General features: G+C 46.1%; 1 protein-coding gene across 29 annotated transcripts in view; it reads left to right on the top strand.

The window, feature by feature from the left end:
- Nucleotides 1-14,328, top strand: part of robo2 (roundabout, axon guidance receptor, homolog 2 (Drosophila)) — a 1,057,280-nt gene that overhangs the window by 980,720 nt on the left and 62,232 nt on the right. For 23 of the 29 annotated variants that reach the window (XM_069889083.1, XM_069889099.1, XM_069889096.1 and 20 more), the window contains 4 exons: nucleotides 4,824-4,866; nucleotides 7,827-7,963; nucleotides 12,184-12,444; nucleotides 14,112-14,231. In XM_069889083.1, coding sequence (XP_069745184.1) covers nucleotides 4,824-4,866; nucleotides 7,827-7,963; nucleotides 12,184-12,444; nucleotides 14,112-14,231 — 561 coding nt within the window. The remainder of the gene's footprint in view (nucleotides 1-4,823; nucleotides 4,867-7,826; nucleotides 7,964-12,183; nucleotides 12,445-14,111; nucleotides 14,232-14,328) is intronic. The other 6 variants (XM_069889103.1, XM_069889095.1, XM_069889089.1 and 3 more) reach the window with 2 other exon arrangements.

The following is a 14,328-nucleotide window of genomic DNA, read 5'->3' as shown; positions in this document are numbered from 1 at the left end:
CTCTCACCGCCATCCAGGCCAAGTCCTGGTGCTTGTTAGTGAGTCCTGGTGATGAGGCGATCTGCCAGATGACCTGAACAGTCGGCTCCAGGAACCATCCCACTGGATCCATCAAGTCCTCCTCTCTCAGTTTCTACAGGACGTTCTGTTCTGACCACTATCTAATCGCCCTGTGGTCCTGGAAGAAATTTTCCACGAAGGATATATAGTGCGGCACTGTCCAGCTAACTGGGATGTTGTGTGGCATTGGGGTCAGGCCTAACCTTCACAACACCTGGGACAGGTAGAACCTCAGCATGTAGCAGCACTTGTTGCTCTTGTACCTTGGTTCCACGCATAGCTTGAGGCAGCCACACATGAAAATGGCCATCAGAATGAGTGCCGTGTTGGCTACACCCTTTCCCCCATTTTACAGTGACTTGCACGTGGCGCACTTTCTCCCCCTGTCCATTTTGAAGCCCCAAATGAATTGGAACACTGCTCTGGTGACTGTCCAGGCATAGGTATGGGGGACTGGCCACACCTGCACCAGCACTGGGAGCACCTCACACCTGATCACCAAGATTTTCCCTGTAATCGAAAGGGAGCGTCAAGCCCACAGACCCAACTTTTGGTGGACCTTGGCGATCTGCTCCGTCCAATTCTTAGTGCATGCCTCAGCCCCTCCGAACCAGATCCCCAGTACCTTCAGGTAGTCCGTTGTGTCTGTGAAGAGGATGGTGGAGCGGTCAGATCAGTTACTGAAGAACCTTGTCTGGCTCTTCTGGTTGACCCTGGAGCCTGATGCAGACTCAAATTGCCCACATATGCTGGTCAATCTCCAGACCTATTGCATGTCTGAACAGAAGACCATGACATCATTCATGTACAGGGAGGCCTTGACCTGGGTGCCTCCACTGCCTGGCAATGTCACTCCTCTTATGCCCTCATCCTTCCTGATGGCTTCGGCAAAGGCTCAATGCTCCTGTGTTTCTCCAGAAAGCCAAACCACAGCTGAGCCTCCCTTTGAGTATTCAGACACAGGAATGGGTCCAGGGAGGCACTGTGTCCTTCTCCCAGATAGGTCACACAAATGGCTTTGGTAGATCCCAATTTTAAACCATTGAACCAGCTCTAACCGGTGACCCATATCGTTTTGTGAGTGAATTCATTTGTATGCCATTTTGTATCACTCCTTGAGCCAACCACTCAAGAAACAAATCAGCACATCTGATTTAGCTGACCGATGACTGACCCTGGGATATTGGAAGGCTTCTGGACACCTCCCCCACTCTCCGAAGGGCAAAATACAGAATTTTCAATGAAACAAACTCCCTTCAAAGAAAGCAGTAAAATTAATTTTGGCTGACAGTCAGCAGTCAGCTGACACTTGTTGTAAAGTCTTAAGGACAGGCATTCATCTTATAATAAAACAGGATATGATCAATCAGCGCCCTACTTTATCCCATGGTTACTTCAAATATTATCTCCTGGGTTAGTTCGGGAGGACACAGAAAAATCACAGCACCACTCAATCAAAGCTGATCTTGCGGCAACGTCATCTAGAAACAAACATCGCTGCGTTTCATCTGTCCCTGCTCTGGGAGAGTTTGACGGGACTGTGTAGAGGCCAGGGTCTCTTGTCTTGGGAATGTTTGATGGGACAGGGGATAGGGAGCTTGTTTATTCTGTGCTATCCATGCCCTTGGAGCTGGTGAAATATAATGTGGTTCTTTGAACATTTCGCTCAGTTCAGTTGGACCTGAAGTTGCAGTGCTAGCGATAAAGACTTGGGTTCAAATCCTACGCTCTCCAAAAGGAGTCTGTATGTTCTCCCGTGTATATGTGGGCTTTCCCCAGGGCTCCAGTTTCCTCCCACTGTTCGAAATGTACTCTGGGTTGTAGGTCAATTAGACATAATTGGGCGGTACGGGCTCATGGGATGAAAGGGCCTGTTACTGTACTGCACGTCTAAATTATTTTAAAATTAAGTTCTTCTTCACCATAAAATTTATATTAGATGGTGATTTTCCCTCTGCTGGAGTTGAAGTCTCAATATAAATGATTCCCGTCACTCAATCTTGCTGAACAGTGTTATGCGTCTGGCAGTGGAATTAAATGTTTTATATAAATTTGACATATCCCATCAGTGTTGCGCTGTACCACCAGATTCTTCATCACCTGTGTCCCCACCCACTTCCTTCCATTTTGTGAGGAGCTTTTGGGGTCATCTGTCAGAATTCCAGAGGGATCTCTTCCCCCAGAGAGCAGTGAGATAGGGAGGCTGCTCCCAAGGTGGCCAGCAGTGATTTTAAAAACTCGAGATAGAACAGGATGGAAGGATCCAGAAGCTGGGTGCAATGAGCAGAATGCTAGCACAAATGGGCTGAATGGCTTATCAGTATACTTCCCATTCCGTGCACCAACAACCAGGAGAAATGGGTTGTAAGACTTTGATAGGTATCTCAATATTTATCCACTCATTAGCACTTCTTGATAGATCTTTCAATTTCATTCCACTACATCCCAAGTCGCACATTACTAATTATTTAGTTTTGAAGAAACTGTGTGTAGACATCTGCAAAGATATAATTTTAAAAAAGATCTCAAGCCATCAGCTTTCTTAAATTTACCAGGTATATATTTTATCCAGGGCATTTTGATTTTGCTGAGATATTTTCTGGGCATTTCAAAGCCTGGGCCTAGTTCAGCCCTGCTAATCCTGGACCTAGTTTAGCCCTGTGTGGTAAACCACTTGTATGTATGTTTCACTGTCTGGACATGCCCCTTTGGCCAACTATACCTGTAGCTCCTCCCACAGACTTCTGAATAAAGGTGACTGTCCCTCAGCCCCCTCCCCAGTTCAGGACAGTCAACCAGCATGGACGTGTCTCCATTCTATTGCTAATAAAAGCCTGTCAAATTTATATAACTTCTAGTCTTTTGGAGTTATTGATGGTGCATCAACTTTATTAGCAATAAATTTTGATAATGGAGTAGATCCAAAAACCAGAGAAGTTGGAAATTGACCCGCAATCGCCTGGAGTCTCCAACAATTTTAATCTTTGGCTGCGTTGCTTCAGAGCATTCCTGCAGGCATCATCTACAATCGATCAATCAGAGAATGACAAGCTGCAGGTACTACACTCCTGGGTCAGGCCCCTGATATATTCAATGGTCAGGGATGCTGAGTACTACCCAGAGGTGATGAACATCCTTCAAGGCCTGTACCTGTGGAAGGTAAACGAGGTCCACGTGAAACACCTCCTAGCTACCCGAAAACAACAACCCAGTGAATCAAGCTCTGAATACCTCTGGCCCCTGCAAGCTCTCGGGCAGGCCTGCGACTGCAAGGCCTGCGACTGCAAGGCCGTGGTGGCTGCGGTGAACATGAAGGACCTCACCAGAGATGCTTATGTCATGGTCATCAGGTCCAATACATTCGGCAAGGATTGTTGGAGCAAGGTGAATTCAACTTGCGGAGGGCAGTCCAACTGGCAGGCATGCTAGAGATGACCCTCCAGAATATGGAAGCCTACTCAGCCGACAATGTGGCCGCCTCGAGGTTACCATGGTAACATGATCTTTGGTCATGGGAGGGCTGCAAACCTATGGAACGCCATTGGGGATCCCCTTTTATGAGTGATGAGCTGTGCCAATACCTGCTGGCCAGAGGGATCACCACGATCAGGATCTCTCGTTACAACCCCTGAAGGGATGAGCAGGTGGAAAGGAAGAACACTACTGTCTGGAAGGCCACCCTCCTAGCCTTGCGGTCTAGAGGCCTTCCAGACTCCCGCTGGCAGGAAGTCCTCCCAGATGTGCTCCACTCAATCAGCTTGCTCCACTGGTCGAAAGGGTCCATCTCCTCCACGCCAATCCCCAATACGCCTATGTGGCTTACCCTAATGGGCACAAGGACACGGTCTCTGTGAGGGACTTTGTGCCCTCAGGGGTTCCTGAGACCATTACCGATTACCTTGCGTTACCCATGATGCACCAGGGCCATGGCGTGTTATCCCAGCCCCAGCAGATGGCATGGCAGACTCATCACCACGCTTCCATCAAGCCGAAGCTGACGACTATATACATGCATTCCAGACTTTTCAGGACTCATCAGCTAAGCCACAGCTGGAGCTGGTACTACCACGGTCACAGCAGCAGACCTGACTATCTGCAAGGCTTAATTTGTAATAATACCTAATTCACTTCACCCTACCAGACTCTTTCTATAACAAGGGGTGAATGTGACAAACCACTGTATGTATATTTAGCTGTCTGGACACACCCCTTTGGTTGACTATACTGTGGCTCCTCTTACAGACTCCTGAGTAAAGGTGACTGTTGCACAACCCCCTCCCCAGTTCAGAACAGCGGACCAGCATGGACATGCCTCCATTCTATTACTAATAAAAGCCTATCAGTTTTACATAACTTCCAATCTTTTAGAGTTATTGATGGTGCATCACCCTTCAAATCATGGGCCTAGTTCAGCCCTGCAAATCCTGGGGCTCGTTCAGCTCTGTCAATCCCGGGCCTAGTTCAGCACTGTCAATCCTGGGCCTAGATAAGCCCTGGAACCCCCTGGGCCTACTTCAGCAAGAGTAGAGAGAGCAAATTTGTACTTTTAACGTGTTTGTTTGAAGTTCTTGTTATCTTGTATCCTGATGGGATTGATACCTGATACCTCCTGATGAATAGAGAAACAAAAAAAGGTTGTGGATGAGATATAATAATGTGAATTCTCTCTCTGTTCAGTAAGCACAACTCACCACTGACAATATATAACACGAGTTTTGCTTTGTTTTCTTTCTCTTCTCTTCCATGCTGTGGGGAAAATGCAGTGACATTCCAACGTGTAGATGGAGGAATAATGAACAACGGAAGGTGAGTTTAAGTAAGGCGGGATGGTGGAATATTGGAATTGGAATTTCAACAACATTTTAAGATTCTAATCTTCACACCCATGAAGATTAGACCCATCCTTTAATTCTGGCAAGTGTTGTGGCAACAACTTCTCATAGATGGGCCTGTGCTTTGGAGGAATATGTCCCACAGGGATGGTTCCACAGCATTCAGAGGTTATTTAGCTATTCAGAGAGTTGACATCCAGTGGTGGAAGTAAAAACACAATTCTTAAACCTCTGGTGAGACCACACTTGAATATTGCATTCAGTTCTGGCCTCCTCATTACAGGAAGGATGTGGAAGCTATGGAGAGGGTGTAGAGGAAATGCTGCTGTGATTGGAAAATATGTATTATGGAAGAAGGTTGAAAGAGCTAGGGCTTCACACTTTGGAGCGAAGAAGGATGAGAGGAGACATAATAGAGGTCTATGAGATTCTAAGAGGGTGGACAGCCAGCACCTTTTTCACACGGCAGGAATAGCAAACACCAGGGGAAATCTGTACAAAGTGAAGGGAGAGAAGCTTAGGGTAGACTTAAGGGGTAAGTTTTTTACACAGAGAGTGGTGGATTTTGGAATGTATCGCCAAGAATGATGGGACATTAGGGACATTTAAGAGTCTCTTGGACACATGGATGAAAATAAAAATAGAGGGTTTATGTGGTAGAGAGGGATTCGGTTTTTTTTTGGTAGGTGTACATCGGTCAGCACGACATCGTGGGCCAAAGGGCCTGTACTTGATGTAATGTTCAATGTTGTAAATGCTGGAGGAACTCAGAAGATCTCACAGCATCTGTAGGAGGTAAAGAGATATTACCGATGTTTCAGGCCCGAGCCCTTTCTCAAGGTATGACACTGCGAGACCAGCTGAATTCCTCCAGCATCTGTGTGTTTTTACTACAATCACAGCATCTGCAGAATTTCAGATCTCACTCCATTCAGTGGTGGAATTTTGCCCATCTCCTTCAGACCAGACACACACACACACACACACACACACACACACACACACACACACACACACACACCCCACACACACATGCACATGCAGACACAATCTTGCACACGCACAGAGATAGATCCACTCACACACACAGATGCATGCACGCACACAAGCACACATAGACAGATGCATGCAAATACACAAACACGCACGCACACAAACAGACATGCATGTATGGACACACACACACACCATACGCATGCACAATCACATGCACACACACCATACGCACGCATGCACCCACCCAGCCAGCAACCCACCCACCCATCCACCCACACACACACACACACACACACACACACACACACACACACACACACACACACACACACACACACACACACACACACACACACACACACACACACACACACACACACACCATGCACCTCCGTGGCCCCAGCTGACAAGACTCAGTGGCAGAGCTAAAGGTATTTTGGGAAAGTTCCCTGTCCTTAATTCAGTGTGAAAGGCGGTTAATGTTTATTGGATCTCGGCCGAAATGGAGATTATGGGCCAAACACATGGGCTGCTTAATCCCTTCCATATGTCAGGAAAGGAACAAGTAACAAATATAAAATATCTCATGCTCATTTTTTTTAGATAGATGTTGGCTGCATTAATTGGATATTAGTTAACGTAGATGTTTAAAAAGACCAATTCTTATTGGCTTCGCCCAAATTGGTTTAACTCCCCACTAACACTTAATCAATCACATGGTAAATGGGTCAGAGATGATGGATTGGTTGAAGAGTGATCACCTGTCGTTGCCATACTGTGGGGCACAGGAGCTACAGATTAATGTTGTGTACCCAGGGAACACCTTAAATATCCATCAGGGCCGTCTGTTCCAACGCAGCTTGCCTGCAAAAGAGGGTTGAACAGGACGAGCAAACTCCCTGCCGCATATAACCAACGTGCCACTCTTCTCTCTGCCAACTATGGCCTTGCCTTGACTCTGAGCAAAATCAGGTACAAAACAGTGACTGTTTTGGATCGGATGAAGAGAGTGAGGGTCAGAATCAGAATCAAAAATCAAAATTTATTGTCATGAACAAGTCATGAAATTCAGTGTTTTGTGACAGCATTGTAGTGCAAACATTCATATTATAAACTATCTTACAATAATAAATATAAAAAAAACAATACTAGTGCATGAAAAGTAAGGCAGTATCTTTGGTTTATTGGTCATTCAGGAATCTAATGGAAGCAGGGAAGAAGCTGTCCTTGTGCTGTTGAGTGCTCGTCTTTAGGCTCCTGTGCCTCCTTCCTGATGGTAGCAGAGTGAAGAGGGGGTCCTTAAGGATAGAGACTGCTTTCTTAAGATACCACCTCTTATTGTTGTCCTCGATGGAGTGCAATCTGGTGCCGGTGATGTCACAGGCCAAGTTAACAACCCTCTGGAGATTATTCTTGTCCTGAGCAATGGCACCTCCATACCAGACAGAGATACAACCAGCCAGAATGCTCTTCATGGTACACATGCAGAGGTTTAGTGTTTTCACAGTTTAGTAGCAATTCATATTTAGTGCCTCGTGCACTGAGGTGCCGTGAAAAAATTTCTTTTACAAGCAGTTCAGCTAGTCACTCCATACAGTGTACAGCAAGTAAAATGCTGTCCAGAGTTACAGAGATAAATCAGTGCATACAGAGCAAGGACAACATAATTATACACGTGTGAGCCTTATTCAAGAGTCTGATAACCTATGGTCCGGCTTCTGTACCTTCTGTCTGAAAGTGGCAGTGAGAACAGATTGTGACCAGGGTGATAGGGTCAGTGATAGTGGTGGGAGTTCTTAAATCATTGTTATTGTGTGTTTTGTAATTAGGAAGCAGCATGCAGCAAGAATTCCATTGCATCGGTGTATTGTACTTCTGTATATGACAATAATCTCTTAGTTCACTTATTCATTCACTCTCTCTCCCCTCATCTACCAGCAGACCAGGACTGCTGAATGCTGGTGAATCCAGCTACCCCTGGCTGGCAGATTCTTGGCCAGCCACCAGCCTTCCCATGAATGGGAGCAACAATGGCCCCAGCGACCTGGGAGGGGTGGGCAACTTCAGCCGCACTGGTAAGTTCTGGCCCATGGTCAGTGGCATTGGGCGAGAGCCCTGGCTATTCACTGGGAAATTCCGAGGGATAGGAATATGCCGATTCCGTCTCTGAACTTTTGTCTGCGGGTACGTGGATTCAGTGGGAGCGGGGCCGAAGCAGAAATCAGAATTTGTCAAGTAAAAGTTCATCATCATCTGGCTCTACATATACAGTATTTCTCTGGACCACAACAGACCATTCATCATAATCACAAACATATATTAAAATAAAATATAAAATAAATATATACTGGGGCAAATATTTTTACTCAGTTACAGGATCCCATCCATCAGTCTCACAGTCTGCGGGAAGAGCTATTTCCCAGCTGGTAGTCCTTATTTTGATGCTCCGGTACCTCTTTCCTGATGGTAGTGGGCCAAACATACTATGTACTGGATGGAAAAGGTCCTCTATAATTGTTTGAGCCCAATTTAAGCAACATTCCTGGTAAATGTCATCAATGGAGACCCCAGTGATCTTGACCATTTTGATGATCCTCTGCTTTGACATCTGGTCCGATGCATTGCAGCTACCATCCCACACAGTGTTGCAGCCCGACAAGACACTCTGTGCTCCTGTCAGTAGCCTTGCCGAACTTTGTACTCTCCACGAGGGAGCCATTGATGTGCAATGGAGAATGGTCGACCTTTGTCCTCAGTCCTACCATGATTGCAATTGAAAATAACAAAAATCATCTGTTGTAACCCGAGGACAACTGGATTTATTTCTAATATTCTGTCCAGTTCATCAGATCTTCAGGGAGAGAAGTTTACCAAATGTACAGTCCTTGCCCTTGACCTGATTCCAGCCCTGCAATGTGTTTGACCTGTTGAGTATCTTCTGAACGAGCAGCAAGCCACTTGGTTTAAAGTCGGTTTGCTATGGGCAATACCAGCCGTGCTCAGCTTGTATAAAATAATAATGACTAAAAAATAGGGTTTGAGTTGCAGAGATCAAACTTTACCCTCCAGAAAGGCATGAAGCTTCAAGAAATAGGAGCAGGAGACACCCCTCTGAAAGTTCTGTTGATCCTGCTTTTACTGGGCCTTTGCTGTGACATGTTCTGGATGGCAACAACTTCAATCTTTATTTTGGTTTTAATTTAATTTTAATTTAGAGACTCAGCACAATTACAGGCCCTTGCGGCCTATGAGGCCGAGCTGCCCAAATTCACCCATGTGATTAATTTACATCGATGCAAGGTGGAAGGAAACTGGAGCATCCAGAGGAAACCTGCACAGGTCATGGGGTGAACGCACAAACGTCTTACAGACATTGGCAGTTCCTTTTAGCTCTGTAAGATTATCACAGAGCAGCGAACAATGCAATTAAACTAAATTTTAAAAGTGAAATTTAAACATACAGCACAGTAACGGGCCATTTCAGTCCGCAAGTCTGTGCCTCCCAATTTAAACCCAATTAACCTACACCCCCAGTATGTTTTGAACGGTGGGAAGAAACTGGAGCCCCCAGGGAAAACCTGTGCAGACACAGGGAGACACATACAAACTCCTTACAGACAGCGAGGGATTTGAACCCTTGTCCCGATCGTTGGCACTGTAAAAGCGTTACGATAACTGCTACGCCAACCATGCCACCCTAACCTCTGTTGCACATGATGCATGTCCCTCCATCTCTCTATCATACTTGCTTCCACCACTACCCCTGGCAGCCCATTCGAGGCACCCACCATTCTCTGGGTAAAAACAAACGCCTCGCACATCTCCCTTAAACTTTCCCCTCCCACCACCCCACCCCCTCCCACCTTCAACGCATGCCCTCTAGGATATGACCGATTCTTTCTTGGAATTATTTTACATTCAATATTCTCAGTGTCATACAGTGTGGGAACAGGCCCTTCAGCCCAACTTGCCCATGCTGACCAGAATGTATCTCATGTTTAGTGAACAGTGCCTTAATGAGGCTTTATAAGGCACTGGTGAGTATTCTGCCACCCACCCACCCAGTTTTGGATTCCTCATTTCATAAAGGATATAATGACATTCAAGAGGATTCTGACAAGGTTCACAGAGAAGATTCCAGGAATGAAAGGGTTATCATTGGTCTGTACTTGTTGGAATTTAGGAGAATGAGGGGGGGAGCTCATTAAAACATTTCAAATGGACAGCGTAGGTGTAGAAAGGTTGTTTCTCGTGGTGGGAGAGTCCAGGACAAGAGGGCACACCTTAAGGATTGAAGGGCATCCACTTAGAACAGAGATGTTTAGGAATGTTGACACGAGAATGTTGACAGGATTTCAGGGTCTGAGTTCCAGGGAAAGGTTGTGCAGACTGGGGCTTTTTTTCTTTGGAGCGTAGAAGATTGAGAGGAGACTTGATCGAGGTGTTTAAGATTTTAAAAGGGACAGACAGAGTAAATGTGGATAGGCTTTTTCAATTAAGAAAGGGGGAGATTCAAACTAGAGGACATGGTTTAAGATTGAAGGGGGAAAATTATAAGGGGAACATGAGGGGAAATTTCTTGACGCAGAGGGTGGTGGGGATGTGGAATGAGCTTCCGGCAGACGTGGTCGAGGCGGGATCATTGGTTACATTTAAGGAAAGACTGGATCGTTACATGGATAGGAGGGGACTAGAGGGGTATGGACCGGGTGCTGGTCAGTGGGACTAGGAGGGTGGGGATTTGCTACAGCATGGACTAGTAGGGCCGAACTGGCCTGTTCTGTGCTGTAAGTGGTTATATGGTTATATGAATTTCTTCAGCCAGAGGATGGTAAATCTGTGGAATTTTTTGCCACAGGCGGTTGTAGAGGTCAAGACATTGGGTGTATTTAAGGCAGAGATTGATAGGTTCATGATTAGCCAGGGCATCAAAGATTCTGGGGAGGGGCTGAGTGGGAAAATGGATCAGCTCCTGATTAAATGGATGAATGGCCCATTTCTACTCCTATGTCCTATGGTGTTTATCTTACAATTTAAACTGGGTCACAGATGTAAAATCAGATTGAAATGTGACACGGAGCCATACTGGAGAAATTTGGTCAGGTGGCCAACGATATGATGAAAGAAAGGGGATTTACATGCAAATAGAACTCATTGAGGAAGCAACATGTCAGCAGAGACAAGTTGGGCCGAAGGGCTGATTGCCTTCCGTGAAAGTGTGACCAAATCAAAGAAGGAGGGATTCCAGAGCTTAGGACCATGTGTGATTAAGGTGGGGTGGGGTGCTGGTGTGATTCGGGGAGGAGAAATGGGCCAGTGGAGAGAGGGGGGTGATTAAATACAGAGATGATTAAGAGGAGGCAGGAGGAGACTGAAATGATAGGGCCAAGACAGTGGAGAGATTCCAACAGGAGTGTGAGGATTTGAAATGGAGGCCAGATGCTGAGCACCCTGCTGTGTAATTCCAGCAATTTTTCGGTGTTGTTTTTATATATAAAGGATGGATTTAGTCAGTGGATTGTGAAGGGCATTCAGCATATCACAGATGGAGCCCGTATATCATCTTCCCTCTGCTGCTTCATGGACTGCATCTGTTCCGAAACACTTACACTCAGGATGACATGTTTATTTTTCATGTCAGATGTGTCCGCTTCCGTACTTGCCCATGGATCACTGACGAGTTCTCTCTCTCTCTCCCACCTCCCCCACTTTCTGCCTCTCTGAACCTCTCTCTGTCTCTTTCTCTCACTTTTACTCTCCCCTCTCTCTCTCGTTCTCTTTCTCACTCTTGTGCTCACTATCCCCTATCACTTTTCCTCTCTTTTTGTCCATCCCATCTCTTAATATTTTCCTCTTCTCCTCTTCTCCCTCATCTCTCTCACCTTTACTTCCACCCATCTTCCCCTCCCTCCTCACCCCACCCATCTTTTCCTTTTTCCCATGCTTTTCATTCCTTTCTTTCTCCTTGTTTACTCCCTCCCTATCTCCCCATACCCTTTCAATACTTTCTGTGCCTGTTCTCTCTCTCTTTCCTCTCTCCCCTCCCTCTCTCTCTCTCTTTTCCACTCCCCCTCTTTTCCTTCTCCCACTCTCTCTCCCCTCCCTTTTTCTTTCTCCCCTTCCTCACTCTCTCCTCTCCTTCTCTCCCTACACTCTCCCCTTCATTTTCTCTCATACTTACTTGGCCTCCCCCTCTCTCTCTCTCTTTCTCCTACCCCCTCATTCTCTCTCTCTCTCTCTCTCTCTCTCTCTCTCTCTATCACCCACCCCATCCTCTGCCACTCTCCTACTACAGGCCAAGGGGATAAGTCGGGTACCATGCTGTCAGACAGTGCTATTTACAGCAGCATCGATGTCACCACCAAGGCCAGCTTCAACAGCCCAGGCCAGATCACACAAGCCACGCCGTATGCCACTACCCAGATCCTTCACTCCAGCAGCATCCAAGAGCTGGCTGTCGACCTCCCCGAGCCCCAGTGGAAGACTTCAATCCAACAGAAGTCAGACCCAGCTGGATGTGGGTACTCCCTGCCTGACCAGGGCAAGTTCAACAACGGTGAGTGGGAGGTTGAACAGCCCAGAGTAAGTGCAGTGCACAGCCATTTCATAGACTAACAAGGGGCTTTCATTGTGCTTCATACACAGAGCATCAGCACTGTGGCCTTGAGTTTTTGGCATATCTTGGCATCCTTGAACTATGAATCTAGAGCACTCAAATGGATTTGGAACAGTGTTGAATTTACCTCAGTCTGCAAGTCTCCACCACCCTAACCCTTCCACCTTCTCCCCAGTTTTTACCTGCACTCCAACCTTCCCAAACCTTCTCTTCATCCACCCCCCAAGCCCACCCACATACCCTACTCCAAAAACCAATCTCCCCACTTTCTTCCCATTTTCCCCCACCCTACCGACCAACCTTCTGCTGAAGCTCTACTTAACAATCCTACCTTCCTCAGCCCCAGGGATCTCTCCTCACGAGTTGTTTAACATTAGAGACCAAAAGGACATGGAATTTTAGATTCAATATGGGTGAAGATCGAAGGAAGGAACAGAGAGTTTGGTCATATCGTTATTTCATGGAGGATGTGAAAAGAGGAGATCATCCCTGACTGTCGGTTGATCTTACTGGTCTCAAGGCCCATAATGAAAAGCTGGATTAAAACAAACATGAAGGGAGAAATGGGTAGAGGAATCTGGAGACAGATATCAAAATGGGACCTGAGAGGTTCTTTTTCCCATGGAGAGTGGTGGGGCTATGGAACAGGTTGCCAGAGGAAGTGGTAGGTGGTGGGTACACTTGCAATGTTCAAGAGAGTTTTAGACAGGGACATGGACAGGAAACGTTAGAAGGATGTAGGCTGAACACAGGAAAATAGGACAAACATTCGCAGATAACTTGGTCAATGGAAGAGTTGGGCTGAGGGGCCTGTTTCCATGCTACTCTACATACTGTCAGTCAATGACTCTACATGGACACTCAGAGACCAAGATATTGCATAGTGCAAGGAGGCTATGTGGATCCGCTTGGCTGATTATCATGTTCAGTTATTCAGTATTCCACATTATTCTGTATTCTATATTACTTATTCCAATATTAATTCAGTTGGTCATTCAAACAAAATTTACTTAAGCTATTTCAGCTTGCTTGCAATAATAAATACAACAATGTCTTTAAACATGGCATAAAATAGCAGCTCAACAGCAAAGAGGTATCATTGCAGATGAACAAGAGCTGAGTCAAAGAACTGGGTTTTAAGAATCCTCTTTAAGTTTGGAAGGGGAGACAGGTTCAGGAAGGGGTTTCCTTGCTTAGACACTTAGCAGCTGAAGCAACTTATAGTTGAGGAAATTAAATGGAGATGATTGATAGGGAGACCTGCAGAAATATCAGGGCATAATGGAGTTAGAAGAGATAGGAAAGGGTTGTTTGGTGAAGCTTTTGAGGGACTTGTGTGGAATCCTGCAGACTCCAACCCAAGATTCCATTGAGAGGTGAAGGAACCTAAAGTTTTACTGCATCGCGATTGGTGCTGGTTTCCCTTGAACTGTAACTGGATGCAAAAACAATGGCCACTGGTGGTGAGACTCCCTTTTGCGCATAGTTTCCATGTGCATTTCCTCAAATCCTCCACAGCTTCTGCTTTGGATTCATGTCCTTGCATGTGCTTGCACCGTGAGCTTATAACACCTGATGCCGCTGTGACTTCTACCTTTGACCTTTAGCCCTGCTTATCATCCCTGACTACCGATTGGCTGAGGGATTGTCTAACAGAATGCCTCACAACCATTCTGAGGACTTCAGCACCTCCAGTTCTCACAACAGCTCAGAAAGAAGCCTCTCAGGTTTGTCCTCCATACTAACACTACCCTGTGACCTCTCGAAAACAGATCTGGCAATGTATTGTTAAGCATGGTTCAACCTTTGAGCATTTAGCCTTGT

This window comes from Narcine bancroftii, chromosome 7, assembly GCF_036971445.1.
Source record: "Narcine bancroftii isolate sNarBan1 chromosome 7, sNarBan1.hap1, whole genome shotgun sequence".
NCBI lineage: Eukaryota > Metazoa > Chordata > Chondrichthyes > Torpediniformes > Narcinidae > Narcine > Narcine bancroftii.
This window is presented reverse-complemented; position numbering and strand designations above follow the sequence as displayed.